The 13,557-nt window shown below is 40.4% G+C and overlaps 2 protein-coding genes across 3 annotated transcripts; both read right to left on the bottom strand.

The window, feature by feature from the left end:
• Window positions 1–331: 331 nt before the first annotated feature.
• Window positions 332–4,769, bottom strand: LOC121604805 (CMRF35-like molecule 6). The gene is made up of 5 exons (XM_041934414.1): window positions 3,016–4,769; window positions 2,180–2,269; window positions 1,872–1,976; window positions 1,701–1,771; window positions 332–840 (listed from the first exon to the last, which is right to left on the bottom strand). The coding sequence occupies exons 1-5, from the start codon at window positions 3,257–3,259 to the stop codon at window positions 670–672; spliced, it is 681 nt and encodes a 226-aa protein (XP_041790348.1). The 5' UTR covers window positions 3,260–4,769; the 3' UTR covers window positions 332–669.
• Window positions 4,770–4,999: 230 nt separating this feature from the next.
• Window positions 5,000–11,825, bottom strand: LOC121604804 (CMRF35-like molecule 1). 2 transcript variants are annotated; one of them, XM_041934412.1, is made up of 9 exons: window positions 11,700–11,825; window positions 11,120–11,446; window positions 8,795–9,112; window positions 8,355–8,654; window positions 8,063–8,152; window positions 7,733–7,837; window positions 7,540–7,610; window positions 5,416–7,266; window positions 5,000–5,130 (listed from the first exon to the last, which is right to left on the bottom strand). In XM_041934412.1, the coding sequence occupies exons 1-8, from the start codon at window positions 11,740–11,742 to the stop codon at window positions 7,093–7,095; spliced, it is 1,428 nt and encodes a 475-aa protein (XP_041790346.1). In that variant the 5' UTR covers window positions 11,743–11,825; the 3' UTR covers window positions 5,000–5,130; window positions 5,416–7,092. The 2 variants fall into 2 exon arrangements, with proteins under 2 accessions (XP_041790346.1, XP_041790347.1); XM_041934413.1 differs by lacking the exon at window positions 8,063–8,152.
• Window positions 11,826–13,557: the final 1,732 nt, after the last annotated feature.

Here is a 13,557-nt window from a genome sequence, read left to right as displayed (position 1 = left end):
TACGCTCCATCCTTCTCTGTCTCTTTCTTTCTGATATATCACTTGCTTAAGACTTGTTTGTTAGGCTACTTCATGCCAGGTTTACTATCAGGAAAATATACTTAAAGCATTAAAAATCCTTTCTCACACTGGCCTCAAGTATTCTAGTTGATATGATTACTTTGTTAGCACTAATGCATCAATGTGTAACTGCTGCAGCTGGTTGAGGTGGAGCTAGTTTTAGCTATTTATATACTCTTTATCTTAACAGTGTTTGAGTGTTTGAGTATGTCAGATGTGTAGAAATGACAGCGACTCACAGTGTGCTGACATTAATTTTATATCCCATTTATATAGAGCAAAAAAAACAATACTAATGAGTTGTTCCAATAAAGACTGGTCTGTAAAGTCTGGCTTTCTGGCTTTTGTTTAATCATTCACTTTTACTGAATGTACATACAGTATATACATGTTATATATACATGTTATTTTTAGCTAAATGGTTGGCCTCTATTTCTTATAAGTGGAAAGGTAAAAGCAAATCTGTACAAATAATCATATTCCTGTAGTTGTCAGCCACACAATAAAAAGGTTGGACCACAGTTGGACCTCAGAGGGACATGAATATGTGTTGTTCAGATGTTAACTGAGACAGAACAAACAAGGTGTTATCACAGACATTCATGCTGCTCATCTTTTGGCTGAAATGTACATTTGATTGCAGTAGATCTCTTCTGTTGTGGTGAAGTTTTGGTACACACTGTCTTGTTCGTCTTCGCCTACGTCTTCATAGTGGTCACTGGTGCGCTGCAGTTTGGAGGTTCGCTTCATTGACCTCACAACGTCTTGATTTTCATAAGTCTGAAAAAAAAATTGAAAAAATCAACATAAATGAGTAGATAAGAGGGCAGCGTTACGCAGAAAACAATTTATGCCATTAAGCTCAACGTCTGAAATCCACTTATGAGTAATGATTAAAAACTACACTTAACAGAGCCTGAACAGATTAGTTAATCATTTGCACTTTGGTCCAGAGCAACACGTCTTTGCATCGTCAGGTCACACTCTGTGAAACTGGTTCAAAGTATTCAGTGTCCAAGAAGAACGGCCACTGAAGAGAGAGACAGCCATGCCCTGCAGCACTGTGAGGCTCTACAGTGCTGTTGTACGCTAAATGCTAATGTCAGCATGCTAACATGCCCACAATGACGTGCTAAAATGCTGCTGTTTAGCAAGTACATATTCACAAACTTACTTTAGTATCTTAGCATGCTAGCATTCACTAATTAGCACTAAACATAAAGTAGAGCTGAGGCTGATGGGAATGTTACTAGCGTTGCAGGTATTTGGTCAGAAACCAAAGTATCATAAAGGTCTGTGAATCAAGTTTACCAGGATTCACCCATTTGAGACCATGAATGTCTTTTAAAAAGTGATGCTGCTAACCTGGCTAAAAATGTAATCAATGAAAACCTGGCATGCATTTTGCTGTCAACATTCTTGGGAACCTTGGAAATAATTTTCATGTTTTTGGAGACCACCTGACCTTTCCACGAATTTTTTTATTTTATTTTGGTGATCCCACCCCCTCCCAGTAGTGCCACCCTATAAACAAACCATCAGTTAATCGTTCTGTCCTTCATGTTTGTCATGTGGAGAGTCATGAACATTGCAGCCTCTTGCGTCCACTAGCAAGGCTTTGGGTGTTTATTTTTACTTACATCTTCGACACTCGTCACTTCCTCTGCTTCTGCAGCCTTGCTTTGGTTTCTGTTCATGTTGGCTCTAGCTCCTGCAAACATGCAGCATAAGAAATGGTTACTCCATTTGTCTGCGTGCGTATGTGTGTGTATGTGTTTGCATGTTGCACGCATTTGTTCTGTAAAACATACCTTGCGCTTTGCAGCATTTGTATTTATAAACTATGACCAGGGCAGATGTCAATATGAGCAGCACAGCGGGCACAGTGAAAACCACAGGGTAAAACAGTGCTGCATCTGGACATAAAAAAACCAAAACTTCCTCAAAACACACATCAGCAGCACGTGTCTCACACGTCTCATCACAATTTCAAAGAAGCAGCACCAGAAATCTGAAATGTGGCCTCAACACATTTGATGTATTAATGTCATGGCCAGTGTGTGTTTTAACATAACTGTTTGTTCACCACATGTGCACACACACACACACACACTCGTACCGTGAACATGTTTGAGTGGCACATGTGTTGATTGTGAGATGGCAGGTTTAGTGGTGGGAGGCATCACAGTGCTGGTCTGCTGTGGAAAGACTGTCAGAGAAAAGGTTTCTCAGTACATTCAGCAAACACATGCTGAGTGACTCAGGCTAGCAGCAGGCCTCTGGGGACAGCTGGTCAGCTGGCCTAGTCCACCAACTTGGTCCAGACTGAAATACCACAACAACTATTGAATGGATTGACCTGATATTTACTACAGATGTTCATGGTTCTCAGAGCCAGCAAGTCAAAAAGATCACTTGTGCTGTGAATATCTCAGAATCTGCTGCATGGATTGACACATTTCATACACACATTTATGGTTAACAGATGATGTATCCTGATCATTATGATGATCCCTGTGACTTTATCTCTGGTGCCACTTTGACGCTGATGCAATTTTGCAGACATTGATGTTCCCCTCAGGATAAAATCAAATAACTTTAATAATCAAAAATACATTTTTCATCTAGCGCCATCATCAGGTTACATTTGCAATTAGCTTCTTTACCTTTGATTCATGATCAAATGCCTGCAAAACTAATGACATGCTAATTAGCAGTTGTTAGAATGCTAATCTACAGTGTTGAACAATGTAAACATTACAGCTTCTAACCACACACTCTGCAAACTGAACTTTCAGTTCATCTGTAATTTGATGAAGAGTTTGGATTGAAACAATGTCGTCAAGTGATGTTTCAAAACACTGTGCACCATGTCTGTGATGGGATATACAGGCAGCTTTGATATGATTTGAATTCCCATCGTTTCAGACTTTGTGACACAGTGAGCTGTATTACCTACTGACAGCTGAATCTTGATGTAGTTTCCAGGACTCCACTGTGAGTCTGAACCACACCAGTACGTCCCAGCATCACCTGCTTCCAGCTCTGTGATCGTCACCAAGAAAAAGCTGAAAGAGATGTCATCCTGCAGCGTGAACCTGCTTTGGCTCCTCACTATGTCTGCGCAGTTGTCGCGGTGGTCTCCTTTGCAGAGGAACTTCCTGTTATTCCTGTGTTGTGGTGGATAGGCACACTTCATAGTTACTGGACGTCCCACAATGCCGCTCAGTCTGTTGGACCTCACACAGCACCACTCTGTCAGACAGAAGCAGGTTTCAGCAAAATAATTCAAACTGCTTTCATCCAGTTTTTGGACCTCTACTATCTTTTTCTGCTTTTTCTGCCTTTATATCACAGTGGAGAATAGAGGGATGACAGGAAATGAGGGGAAAGAAAGAAGAAAGAGAGAAATGGGGAACTACATGCCAAAGGTTCACAGGGGGACATGAGCTGGGAAAGTTGTGATTCATAGTTTCTTAATCTCTAGGCCGCCAGAACTGGAACTCTTCTCAAAACTCAGTCAGAAGTTTTTGCTTGGCCAACACACTCACATCCTCCTGAACCATCTCTCAAAACTCTGTACAGATGTCAGCAAAAGAACAGCTATAAAATGAAATAGTGGGTAAAACCTTGCCTGTGAGAAATAGTTTATAGGGTCACTATAAGTACATTAATATAAGATAGCCTTTCCACAGGAGCAGCTTTTCATACTCATTGGACATGTTGTTATTTTCTCCAGTTATCACCTTTGCATTATTTCCAAAAAGCACACAAACAGCAGATATGATATTAACAGGGATGCAATATTGAACCAGGCAAAAAAAAAAAAAACATTTCTAAAGGTTGTTCATTGTCATGTGTTTGAATCTGCATACATCTGTGGTCATGTTTGAGAGGCGAATGTACATCAGGTATGTGACAGATGAGCTCTGGATTTGGTTTTTGTTATGTTGAGACACCACAAGAATCTCCTCTCTTTGCTCTTAACTCTCCAACGATAGTTTGTGCAGTACTCTGCATGATCCCTGTGCCCCCCTCATGCGACATATTACTAGCAACGACCCTGCCTTATTACAAGATATGATAAGATAAGATAACACTCCTTGGGAGGAATTAGGAGAAAAAGGCTAAAGGATGGGGCATAGCAACAAATATTCTAAAAATGGGAAAAACTAATCCCTTATATTATTATTAGTTATATACCTATAAATCAAAATGAAAACAAATCTAAACAGATACAAAAAGGGAATGAGTAGCTAGAGAACAAACTGTATTAAAAATAGAAATAAAAACAGAAGTGGGCAGAAGTGTGCTTAATGTGCACTTTTGAGATATATGTGATGTAACAGAGTTCCAATGAAGCCCAGTTCCTCTTATTACTGAGAAAGATAACAGTCCACTCTGTGGTGTAAAATAACAGCAACAGCATCAAAAACAATGTGTAAAAACACAGAAGAGCACAGGTTTGACAACTGACAAATATGTTTTAGTTTGGCTTTCCACTGGCAGACGTTAGTACGAAAGCATCAGCGTAAACATTCATTCTAGCGTGTTAATGAAGTCAAGATTGTGATGGAAGCCAATGTGATGTGATCATTTGAATTCTAGCTATTAACAGCCCAGACCGATGGTTAAACTGATGACAACAGGGAGCTACAGTATGTGACACACAACAATACAGCACCAATGTTCATAGAGCATTGGCATGAAGAAGTGATGCATATTTCTTTGTTTATTTACCTGGCAAAACTTCCACTTCTATTTGAGCAAGATAGGGATCCATACCAAATACGCTCACCCGGCACCAGTATTTCCCAGCATCCTTATCATGAAGATCAGGGATCGTCACTGTGAAGGTGTTTTTCTCCTGCTCATCGTAGACAGAGTATTTGCCCTTCTTTTCGTCTGTAGTCTTAATCAGAACATCATCGTCTCCGCAGTCATTCCTGCACAGGTACTTCTCATGACTCCTGTATTTCTCTGCGTAGTGGCAGGGAATGGTAACCTGTCTCCTTACATATCCAGACACATGGATGACCGGTGCTGCGTGCCTCACACATCTCAGGATAACTGCAGAGAGGTGACAACGTGAAATGAAAAGTTAACCTGAGTGCACAGATGTGCATTTATGACAATTTCTACTCTTTTAAAGTTTAATTTGCAGAAACAGAAGTTAAGTGTTTATTTGACTCTCAGAGCACATTGGTTATTATATATGATGTCTGTTTTTTATTTTTACATGTGGACATTAATGCCAGCTGTGTTAAAGAAATGGGTCATAATAGAGCATTTCCAAGTCAATCCAAACCTCTTAGTTTGGATTTAACTGATTTTAATAAAAGCAAATAAACTTACTGCAAAGGATGAAGAGCAGGTTTTGAAGACTCCACACCTTCATGTTACTGTAAAGACACATTGAGACTGCAGCTCATGTGGCTCTTAACAATTTATGTAACACATTCTCACTCCGGACTCGTTCGATATGACACCTGGTCAGGGCCCCTGTGAGAAAGTGTGAACTGTTGTTTCACATGAACAGCAGTGTAATGTTGAATATATCGTTACAAGGTTAATCTTATACCAGGAATTAAGTAAGTTGATTATTATTATGATGATGACTATTTGTAGCATGAATATTAGTATATAGTATAATATTATTATTCAGATCCTTCTCTGAAGCAAAAGTTACAATACAACACCTCATTACAAGTTCTGCGTTCAAATTGCTACTTACCAAAGTACTGCAGTATTACTACTACCAGTGTTACTACCAGATGCAAATAAACAACTGGTCCTCCCGTCACCACCAGGCAGAAGATCTCAATCCAAGCGTTTGTCCTCTGTGTTCCCTCAGTGGCGGGAAGGATCAGAAAGCAGAAACCTTCTCCATCTTCAAAAATCATGTTAAGAACTATCTTTGCAGAGACTTCTTGCTTACCTACTGTGTTCTATCTCTGCGTGTGCATCTATCCATCCTTCTCTGTCTCTTTATGTGCCAAACAAAATATCAGCTGCTGAGGATTCATGCATTAAGCTACTTTATGCATATGCAACCCCGTGGTCCTTGTGTCAGGTGGAACATGGTGGACTGGGTGGCTGGACTGCACCTCATTTGTGCATTGCTTTGGACAGTAAAATCATCTGATAAATTTAAACATCTGAAATGGTGACAAGGTGCCAAAACTACACACCGCTTATCTGTAAGGGGGGGTGTCAAGTCAGAGAGGTCAAGAGCCACTGGTTTAATCTTAACAGTGTTTCATATTTCATTCTAATGTAAAATCTTAAACAGAAAAGTAACCATCATCTATATTTGTCAAATACACTAAATATAGTGGAATAAAATGTCCATATCCCTTTGAAATGTAGTGGAGTAGAAGTATAAGATAGACAGATAAGATAGATAAGACTTCAATACTCTTACAGAAGTTACATTTACAAACAAGAACAATGCCATTGCCCATTGCTCTGATTGGCTAATGTTGGTTACTTGGTTGGGGTCAGAAAGAAATGTCAGGGTCAGAGCCAATCAGAGGCAGAGTATGGGCGGGTCTTTGCAGAATTGGCAAAAAAATAACCAAGGGAATCAGAACAATGGCAGCGCACCATAAGCTACTCAGTCACTTCCCACCACTTCATTTCAGTTCATGTGTGGAACTGACAGCCACTGACAATATCCCCTGTACCAATAAAGACTGGTCTGTGAAGTCTGGCTTTTCTGGCTTTTGTTTAATCATTCACTTTGACTAAAGGCACATACAGTCTATACATGTTATTTTTAGCTAAATGGTTGGCCTCTATTTCTTATATGGGCAGGCAGGTGTTTTAAACAGTTTGTTTAATTAACAATAAGCACTTGTAGTGAGTGGAAAGGTAAAAGCAAATCTGTACAAATAATCATATTCCAGTAGTTTTCAGCCACACAATGAAAAGGTTGGACCACAGTTGGACCTCAGAGGGACATAATTATGTGTTGTTCAGACGTTAATTGAGACAAAACAAACAAGGTGTTATCACAGACATTCATGCTGCTCATCTTTTGGCTGTAATGTACATTTGATTGCAGTAGATCTCTTCTGTTGTGGTGAAGTTTTGGTACACACTGTCTTGTTCGTCTTTGCCTGCATCATCACAGTGGTCACTGGTGCGCTGCAGTTTGGAGGCTTGCTGCCTTGACCTCACAACAACTTCTTGATTTTCATAATCCTGAAAAAAAAAATCAACAAAAATAAGTAGATAAGAGGGCAGAACACAATTCATGTCATTAAGCTGAGTTAACGTTTGAGATCCACTTATGAGTAATGATTAAAAACTACACTTAACAGAGCCTGAACAGGTTAGTTAATCATTTGCACTTTGGTCCAGAGCAACACATCTTCAGTTAGTCGTTCTGTCCTTCACGTTTGTCATGTGGAGAGTCATGAACATTGCAGCCTCTTGCGTCCACTAGCAAGGCTTTGGGTGTTTATTTTTACTTACATCTTCGACACTCGTCACTTCCTCTGCTTCTGCAGCCTTGCTTTGGTTTCTGTTCATGTTGGCTCTAGCTCCTGCAAACACGCAGCATAAGAAATGGTTACTCCATTTGTCTGCGTGCGTATGTGTGTGTATGTGTTTGCATGTGTGTACGTGCAACGCTGATCTGTGCACGCATTTGTTCTGTAAAACATACCTTGCGCTTTGCGGCATTTGTATTTATAAACTATGACCAGGGCAGATGTCAGTATGAGCAGCACAGCGGGCACAGTGAAAACCACAGGGTAAAACAGTGCTGCATCTGGACATAAAAAAACCAAAACTTCCTCAAAACACACATCAGCAGCACGTGTCTCACACGTCTCATCACAATTTCAAAGAAGCAGCACCAGAAATCTGAAATGTGGCCTCAACACATTTGATGTATTAATGTCATGGCCAGTGTGTGTTTTAACATAACTGTTTGTTCACCACATGTGCACACACACACACACACACACACACACAAACACACACACACTCGTACCCTGAACATGTTTCAGTGGCACATGTGTTGATTGTGAGATAGCAGGCTCAGTGTTGGGAGGCATCACAGCGCTGGTCTGCTGTGGAAAGACTGTCAGAGAAAAGGTTTCTTACACTTCTGGAAAAGTGTCCTGAGACAACTTAGGTTGTGATTTGGTGCTATAGAAATAAAACTGAATTGAAATTGAATTGAATAGTACACTCAGCAAACACACACTGAACTTCCATCATTTCAGACTTTGTGACACATACTGAGCTGTATTCTCCATCGGCTGCTCTTTTCATAATCTTACCTACTGACAGCTGAATCTTGGTGTAGTTTCCAGGACTCCACTGTGAGTCTGAACCACACCAGTACGTCCCAGCATCGCCTGCTTCCAGCTCTGTGATCGTCACCAAGAAAAAGCTGAAAGAGATGTCATCCTGCAGCGTGAACCTGCTTTGGCTCCTCACTATGTCTGCGCAGTTGTCGCGGTGGTCTCCTTTGCAGAGGAACTTCCTGTTATTCCTGTGTTGTGGTGGATAGGCACACTTCATAGTTACTGGACGTCCCACAATGCCGCTCAGTCTGTTGGACCTCACACAGCACCACTCTGTCAGACAGAAGCAGGTTTCGGTCAGATTAGAAATTAGGCCTTCCCTCAAATATCTCACATATTTTTGACCAAATCTACAAGTGTAAAATCAAAAATGGTTGACTACAGTATGATAACACAGAACTGTGATCTATCACCTTTGACTTCCAGATCAATAGCAGAGAAAACATCCAGCCCGCTGTGTTGGACACCACAAAGGTACAACCCAGAATCCTTCTTTGTCAACCTGCTAATGGTCACTGTGAATTTTCTCGACGTCTTGTCATCAGTAAGTCTGAACTGTCCGTTTGGTTGGCTGTCAGAGGTGATGACCGCCCGCTGCAGACATGTGGAGGTCTGCTTTCCTCTGCAGACGTACTTCAGCTTGTTCTGGTCCTCAGACTCGTATGAACAGCTGAAAGACACTGACCCTTCTTCATAGCTTTGGACTTTGGTGGATTGGTCACAGCACGTGTCTGCCAGTAAAATAAACATCAGAAACTGTCACAAGTGCAGATATAGTAATTATTCAGATTCTTTACCTGAGTAAAAGAAGCAAAATCGCAGTGTAAAAATGTTGTATTTAAAAATGTCACTTAAGTTCAATAAAGGAGTATTGTTAGCTAAATATACTGAGAGTAAAACCGCTCATAATGCAGGCAGAACACACATTCTGCACATTTTATAGGCCAATCAAATGTTTTCTATTTTGAAATTGAATTTGCAAAAGTAACCATATCCATCAGACAAATGTAGTGGAGTAAAAAAAACAATATTTGTCTGAAATGTGGTGGAGTAGAAATATGAAGTAGCAGAACAGGGAAATACTAAAGTAAAGGATACTGTAAGTAGCTCAGAATTGTACTTGTGTACAGCACTTGATAAATGCACATTCCACCACTGTAAATGAGTCTAACCGTTTTATGTTCTATGACCTCATAATACATTATGGGGACAACCCGCAGCAATTACACAACAAGGTCTACAGGATTCCAACAGTATTAACCTTTTATTTTAAAATACAGCACTTTACTGCTAATAAAGCATCCAAATTATCTAAACTACAGTATCATGCAGTATTTTTTGAATTCTGGGAAGGGCAATTCACCTGAACAGCACATGTGAAGCTGGGTCTGTTATTTTCTTTATCCATCCCCTTCTTGCTAATTATCTGGCTGGTAGCAGCTTTATTTAATCTATAAATTGGTGCAAAGTATATCAGTGATGTTTCCAGTTTGTTTGCATTTGCCCACTGAATACGTGCATGATTTTGTAGATGACTGCCGAATAATCAGACAACACAAGGAACTCATCATCTAAATTAACCTGGGGACACAAGCATTTTGCCAGTGAATTCATTAATAATGATGATGCCTTCATAGTGTTGCTAAATAGTCCATAAGACTTCTGTTCATGCTGGTTATTGGGCCGTAATTTATCAGTGCAGATTAATCGTTGGATCAGAAATTCTGTGATGCAGATTTCTTTGCTGTAACTTACTGCTTCCTCGAATCTGTGTACCAGAAAGTGCAGTTTTTTTGATAACGTATTATTACATACGTAATTTCATTTTATTGTTAATTAGGCTGTAGTTGTTAATTAATTAAAGGAATAATGTGTCTCACAAGGATCACAAGAGTAGCAGGGCAATATCAGAGAATGAATGTCTTAAAATGTTTTATTTAAGTAGCTGAGCATATTTGCCTCATATTACATCTCGTGTCTAAAATGGTTGGTTTTTAGTTGCAGCAGTTGAGTATCGGATTAGCGAGGATGTTTTATCTGGCCGAGGGGTTCGTTCAAGACTTCGGATATTTTTCTTTGGATTTTTATGTTCATAGTCCACATTACAAAAAGTGAATATGAGGCACACACATGTCTGTGAGCTTTGTTGTGATTTTTGTCTGTAACTGTTTGTAACTTTGGGTACTCCACTAAACTGTTATGCTCTGGTCACCTGGTTTATATTTTTCAATATATTACGTGAAAAAAGTAAAAAAAAAAAAAAGGGGGGATATAGCATGTCAATATTTTTTAGCCTAAGTGCCTAAGGTTTGAGAGAGAAGGCTCTGTATTTTTTGGTTTTGTTCGCACTAGTTTCAACATGCAGTTGTTCTGCATGTGCAGTTTATGAAAATAAGAAGTAAAGTGCAACAAGAAGCTGTGGACTTTTTTCTCACACACTGTAATTACATGATAAAAAATCAGTGAACTAGCTGTGTTCTTGATTCACAAAGCACACTTGTTGTGATTATACTGTAGATTTAAACACATAGGCTAACTGTACAATATTTTGAAAATGATTTTAAAACAGTCCATGCTGTATTTTTCATGATCAGTACAGTAAAAACATGTTAATTTTACAGTAACATAATGGCAACCCTGCTGCCACTTGTTTACTGTTTTTTTTTATATTATTATTATTTCTAACAGTGTAGATGAGTATAAAGACGAAGCACAGGGATTTGTTTTTTTATTCATACCTTGTCCTACATCCAATCGTACTTCAGTGTAGATATCCTTTCCGTTCCTGGTCACCCCACACCAGTACTTCCCAGCATCCGCACCTGTCAGGTCAGAGATGGTCGTTGTGAAGACTCGGCTCTGTCTGGCATCATGGATGGAGTATTTGCTCTTCTTCGCTTCTGTCGTCATGATGAGAACATCTTCGTAGCCGCAGTCATTCCTGCACAGGTACTTCTCATAGGACTCATATCCCACTCCATAGGGACAAGACACGTTAACTTCGCCCCCCTCGTATCCAGACACATGGATCAACCCTGCTGCACTGGTCACACAGCTGAGAGGAACTGCAAGGAGAAGTCAACATGACATGCACCAAGAACAAACAGACAAAACATCTGGAAACAGGCTGTCAGCACAACTTTCCATGATTTCCTTTTCATGTCAGGTTTTTGTCGTTTCCTATTTGTCCCTGAACGTACACGGCCTCTGCATCGGCATCTGCTGCGATGGGTATGATATCTATTTTTTTTTACCTTATGTAGATATAAATGTTGTAAATTCTAATCTAAAAAAAAGAAAAGAAAAAAAGAAACTTACTGCTCAAAGTGAACAGCAGATTCTGGAGGCTCCACATCCTCATTCTACTGTGAAGAAACAGAAACTGCGAAATAAATGTGTCTAATACCGAAAAATGACGCCCACTCCATGTACCCGCATGCCATGCAAATGTTGACCCCTCTCACTTCCGCGTTTAGATCACAGTGTCACCTATGTTACCACACATTCATTCTTGTGGAAACTTTTTTGTGAATCCTCTAAAATTGTAAAAGCGGACATTACATGATTTCAATGTCTCATCCTTTTAGCGTCTGAAGTGCAAACAGGCTATTCTAGTTTATATAGAGGGTTAGTTTGCAATAGATATCCAATCATCATCATCATCATCACGTGTTCACCTTGTGGCCACAGAGGGGCGCTCTATCCTATCTTATAGCTTGGGTGCACTGGTGCAGCACACGGTCCATGAATAAAACTAGCAAATGAACTTTGATACTCATATGATATTGATCATAATATGGTATCTGCCCTGTGCTACAATAATTAAATACTTTTGCTTGTTTGAGAGAAATGTTTTTATAGTAGGCAAAAAGTGGCCCACGAAGCCCAATATATGACAGCAAGAGCGAGAGGGATGCCTCGTCGGATCACTGTGATTTATGCTTTAATTTCCCTAAATTCTAGTGGAAACTTAATTAAAGGAGCAATTCAGCGATTTTGATTTGCCCTTCCATTGAGTTAGGTGACTGCCAGGAGACAGGTTGAAAAAAAGAACACTTATGATTGGAGCAGTCCCAAGTGTGAGTCCGGGTCCAACAACGCTAGATCCTACATTTTCCAGAATGCATTATCTTTCAATACACCCTTCCTTCTTGCCAAATGTCCACATTACTCAAACTCCAGACTTTCCAAAAGCCCGCTGGAAATGTGCGGCCAGGATAACCCTGATGACATCACAAGGGGGTTTTTCCGAAGCTTCAGAACAACAGACTGTAAGACGCAGGTGGAGTAGGAGCGCTTGTGATGGCACTGAATACTAAACTTGCCTTTAGTCACCAAAAAAAACCCAAAACACTGAAAACAGCAATTATTATGACAGTTATTGTTCCAGTAGTGTCGACCAGAAGGAATGTAAGATTTGCAGTTAACTTCATTGAGTACGTCTCTCTCTATGAAGACAGCTTCATCATTTATAGTTTTTTTTCCCCTTTGGACCCCCTGTAGAACCCAGACATACTTACAACCTAAAATACTGTGCCACCGCTTAAAACCACTAACCCCACCCTGGCCGGTGCATTATAAAATGCCAGTGGTGGTATATGTGGGTGAAAGCATGCCTGTATTTTCCCTGAGCTCAGCCATTCCCTCGACTCCAGCTGACCGCTCAGCTGTGCCTCTCGCATACTGCAGCACAAACTGTTTCCATATCCCGCACACTCTCGCACCGAAAGGTTAACATTAAGACCCCTGTGCAGAGGGATAAGTGTGTCCCGAATTAGCGGGGATGCCAAGGCGAGCTGAGCTGTTGCCAGGCTTGGTTGCCAAGGGGTTTTGGGTGTTGCAACGGTGGGTTGGGTTTCTGCAGTGTGGCCTGTTTGCATGTCGGCAGTGTGCAGGACGCGTGTGTTGTGGTCTTCTCGAACTACAACCCAAGACAAACACACGCACGCACACACTCATGAGCCTCAGTGCGTACGAGGGAGGGGCTGTTATATATAGGTGACCCTCTCGAGTCTTTCGGTCTATCTTAAACCTTCAAGCTAAGTGTTTACGTCTCCCTCTGCCTCTCACTCTCTTACCTTTCCTTTCTCACTCATGCATGTGAATTCCTAAGCTTTATTCACTTTATTCAAATTCATTTTGCTTCTGCAAACTGACTACTACATCACCACGCTGC

Source organism: Chelmon rostratus, chromosome 3, assembly GCF_017976325.1.
Source record: "Chelmon rostratus isolate fCheRos1 chromosome 3, fCheRos1.pri, whole genome shotgun sequence".
NCBI classification, from domain to species: domain Eukaryota; kingdom Metazoa; phylum Chordata; class Actinopteri; order Chaetodontiformes; family Chaetodontidae; genus Chelmon; species Chelmon rostratus.
The sequence above is the reverse complement of the archived record's forward strand: the minus strand, read 5'-3'. Positions and strand labels throughout refer to the sequence as shown.

Bases quoted from the DNA above. Each gene is read 5' to 3' on its own strand.
- LOC121604805 (XM_041934414.1), bottom strand. From the start codon at position 3,259: ATGAAGTGTGCCTATCCACCACAACACAGGAATAACAGGAAGTTCCTC. The intron at 1,772-1,871 runs GTATGTTTTACA...GCATGTTTGCAG, and splicing joins CAAATGCTGCAAAGCGCAAG to GAGCTAGAGCCAACATGAAC. The intron at 841-1,700 runs GTAAGTAAAAAT...TTTTTTTTTCAG, and splicing joins AAGTGACGAGTGTCGAAGAT to ACTTATGAAAATCAAGACGT.
- LOC121604804 (XM_041934412.1), bottom strand. From the start codon at position 11,742: ATGAGGATGTGGAGCCTCCAGAATCTGCTGTTCACTTTGAGCA. The intron at 8,655-8,794 runs GTGATAGATCAC...TCTGTCTGACAG, and splicing joins TATTGATCTGGAAGTCAAAG to AGTGGTGCTGTGTGAGGTCC. The intron at 7,611-7,732 runs GTATGTTTTACA...GCGTGTTTGCAG, and splicing joins CAAATGCCGCAAAGCGCAAG to GAGCTAGAGCCAACATGAAC.